General features: G+C 40.3%; 1 protein-coding gene across 1 annotated transcript in view; it reads left to right on the plus strand.

The window, feature by feature from the left end:
* The window catches only part of LOC147637556 (uncharacterized), a 7,464-nt gene extending 5,788 nt beyond the window's left edge, over positions 1-1,676 (plus strand). The window contains exons 9-12 of the mRNA XM_086799352.1: positions 290-435; positions 522-808; positions 925-1,067; positions 1,193-1,676. Of these exons, the coding sequence (XP_086655478.1) occupies positions 290-435; positions 522-808; positions 925-1,067; positions 1,193-1,291 (675 nt within the window). The 3' untranslated portion in view covers positions 1,292-1,676. The remainder of the gene's footprint in view (positions 1-289; positions 436-521; positions 809-924; positions 1,068-1,192) is intronic.
* Positions 1,677-2,057: the final 381 nt, after the last annotated feature.

Below are 2,057 nucleotides of genomic sequence, written 5' to 3' on the forward strand. Positions count from 1 at the left end.
GTGCATTTCAAGTAGTGTATTCACTGGTCAGGCATCTGTGCCTCCATCTCATATGCTCAATATCTGGATGCCACTGTTTTGGAGCATTCAGAAGTGCATTACTTTTATGGGCCTGAAAATTGGTATTTTTTTGTTCTATTAATTGCAGTCTTTTGGTTGTTTCTTTTAGTTGTAGTCTTATTATTATATTTTTTTTGGGGGGGGGGGGGGGGTCCACCGATTTTCCATTGATTGCAGTCTTTTGATTGGTTCTATTAGCAGCAGTCTTTTTTTGGTCTGTTCATTGCAGTCTTTTGATTGGTTCACAATGGAGGGAGGCAAGATTCTGCAAGCAGCTAGCTATGCTTCTGGGCATCTACCTCTAGGTGATGTGAAAGATGCATTCTATGAGGGTAAGGAGAATTACATAGACCTAAGTCAGAGCCCTTACAAAAGGTGAGACTGCTGTTAGAGGCAAACTCTTCTTGATTACATAGCTTACCGTGATGGTGGCTCTGATTGCTTTGCTTGCTCGCTCACAGCCAAATTACTACTTTATTCCCAATGAGCCAAGAAGCAATTCATCAACACAAGCACCAATATGACCTCGGTGCAATGACTCCAACCGTTCAGCATGAAAGATCTTGGAAGATTAGGTCTGAATATGAGGGCTTGGACAGCAGCTCTCCGAGTAATGCAGGGAGCCATCAAGCTGAGGATTCTACACCTCTACAGAATGATTGTTTCTCATCTGTTCAACTGGACCAGCCAATGCTTACCGAGGACACTGAGGTGGAAACAGGGGTCTGTTGCAGCACTAGGTGTCAAGGTCCTAACTTTCTTGCCTTGTTCAGTTTTTAAATTTTGCTTACAGGAAAGAGCTCTATAACACTCTCTATGGTCCATTTGCATTAGTTTTATCATCTGCATATACTCTTCTTTCAGGCTTAAAAACTGACCAGAGAGAGGGTAACGGATCAACATCATTGATTGGTTCTGCATTTCGTGATGTTTCATCACCTATAGACTTTACATGGGATTCACAGTTCTTGATGGATGACATGCCGAGCCCACAGTTTTCTGACAGTGTAAGCGGAATCGTCTTGCATTTCACATACATCCATACAGACATACATACACAGGTTGCTATAAAGCTATGTGGCTCCATGTTGGTATATTAATGTGCTCTCTTCTAAGAGCTTCCCCCTTGCAGGAGAAGCAGTTTCTACTAAGTGCATTTGATTCAGCATCTATGCTCGAATCGCATCTTCTGGGCAGCAACATGAGCATGGCTTCCTTCTGTACCTCGTAGAAGACATCTGTTGCTGCAGCTTAAGTTCATTTCAATGTTGTTTACTGTACTTCTAGGCTAAAAGAGAGGGCATAGATTTGTATAGAGTAATGTATGTTAGAAAATTTGTATTCAAGTAACTACAGCCATACCTAAACATACATGTATTCATGTAAGAGTAACTTAAATAATGTGAGTGAATGCAGGGAATAGATATGCTACATGAGTTAAAGGTATAGATTTACAGGATAAATAAAGGTCAGTAGTTTATGGTTTTGGCACACCAGCTATGGTAGCCCTATGTAAGGTGAGAATAGAGTGTCAATAAAGACTGGTACTTAAATGTGTTGCGGTCCATTACCTTGATGTACACTTGAGAAATATTCTATATTATTGTATTTTTTTTGTTGCTGGGCTCGATGTAATCTCATGCAATAATTGTAGGGCAACAGTTTAAGATTAGGGTCTTAACACCCATACGTGAGCTCATGTCCAGAGTGGAGATGGAAAATGTGTCAAAGGCCCTGATTATTTGATGCCATAGAATGCCTTTTTTCACAAAAGAGGGTTATAATTCATGCTTCCTTCTCTATAGTGTGGTCTATAGCCACTTTGGAAACAAATTGCAAAAAAAAACATCCAATACTAAACTCTAGCAGTACAAAAAAAAGAAGCCGCCTGAAGGCAAAAATGGTGACATGCATACTTGATTTGACCCACTTTGATCAATTCATAAAAAATGCATTAATGCCGTGTGCCCAAGGGAGTTGGCATATGCATTGATGCT

Source organism: Cibotium barometz, chromosome 6, assembly GCF_041138505.1.
Source record: "Cibotium barometz isolate CiBa-2024 chromosome 6, ASM4113850v1, whole genome shotgun sequence".
NCBI lineage: Eukaryota > Viridiplantae > Streptophyta > Polypodiopsida > Cyatheales > Cibotiaceae > Cibotium > Cibotium barometz.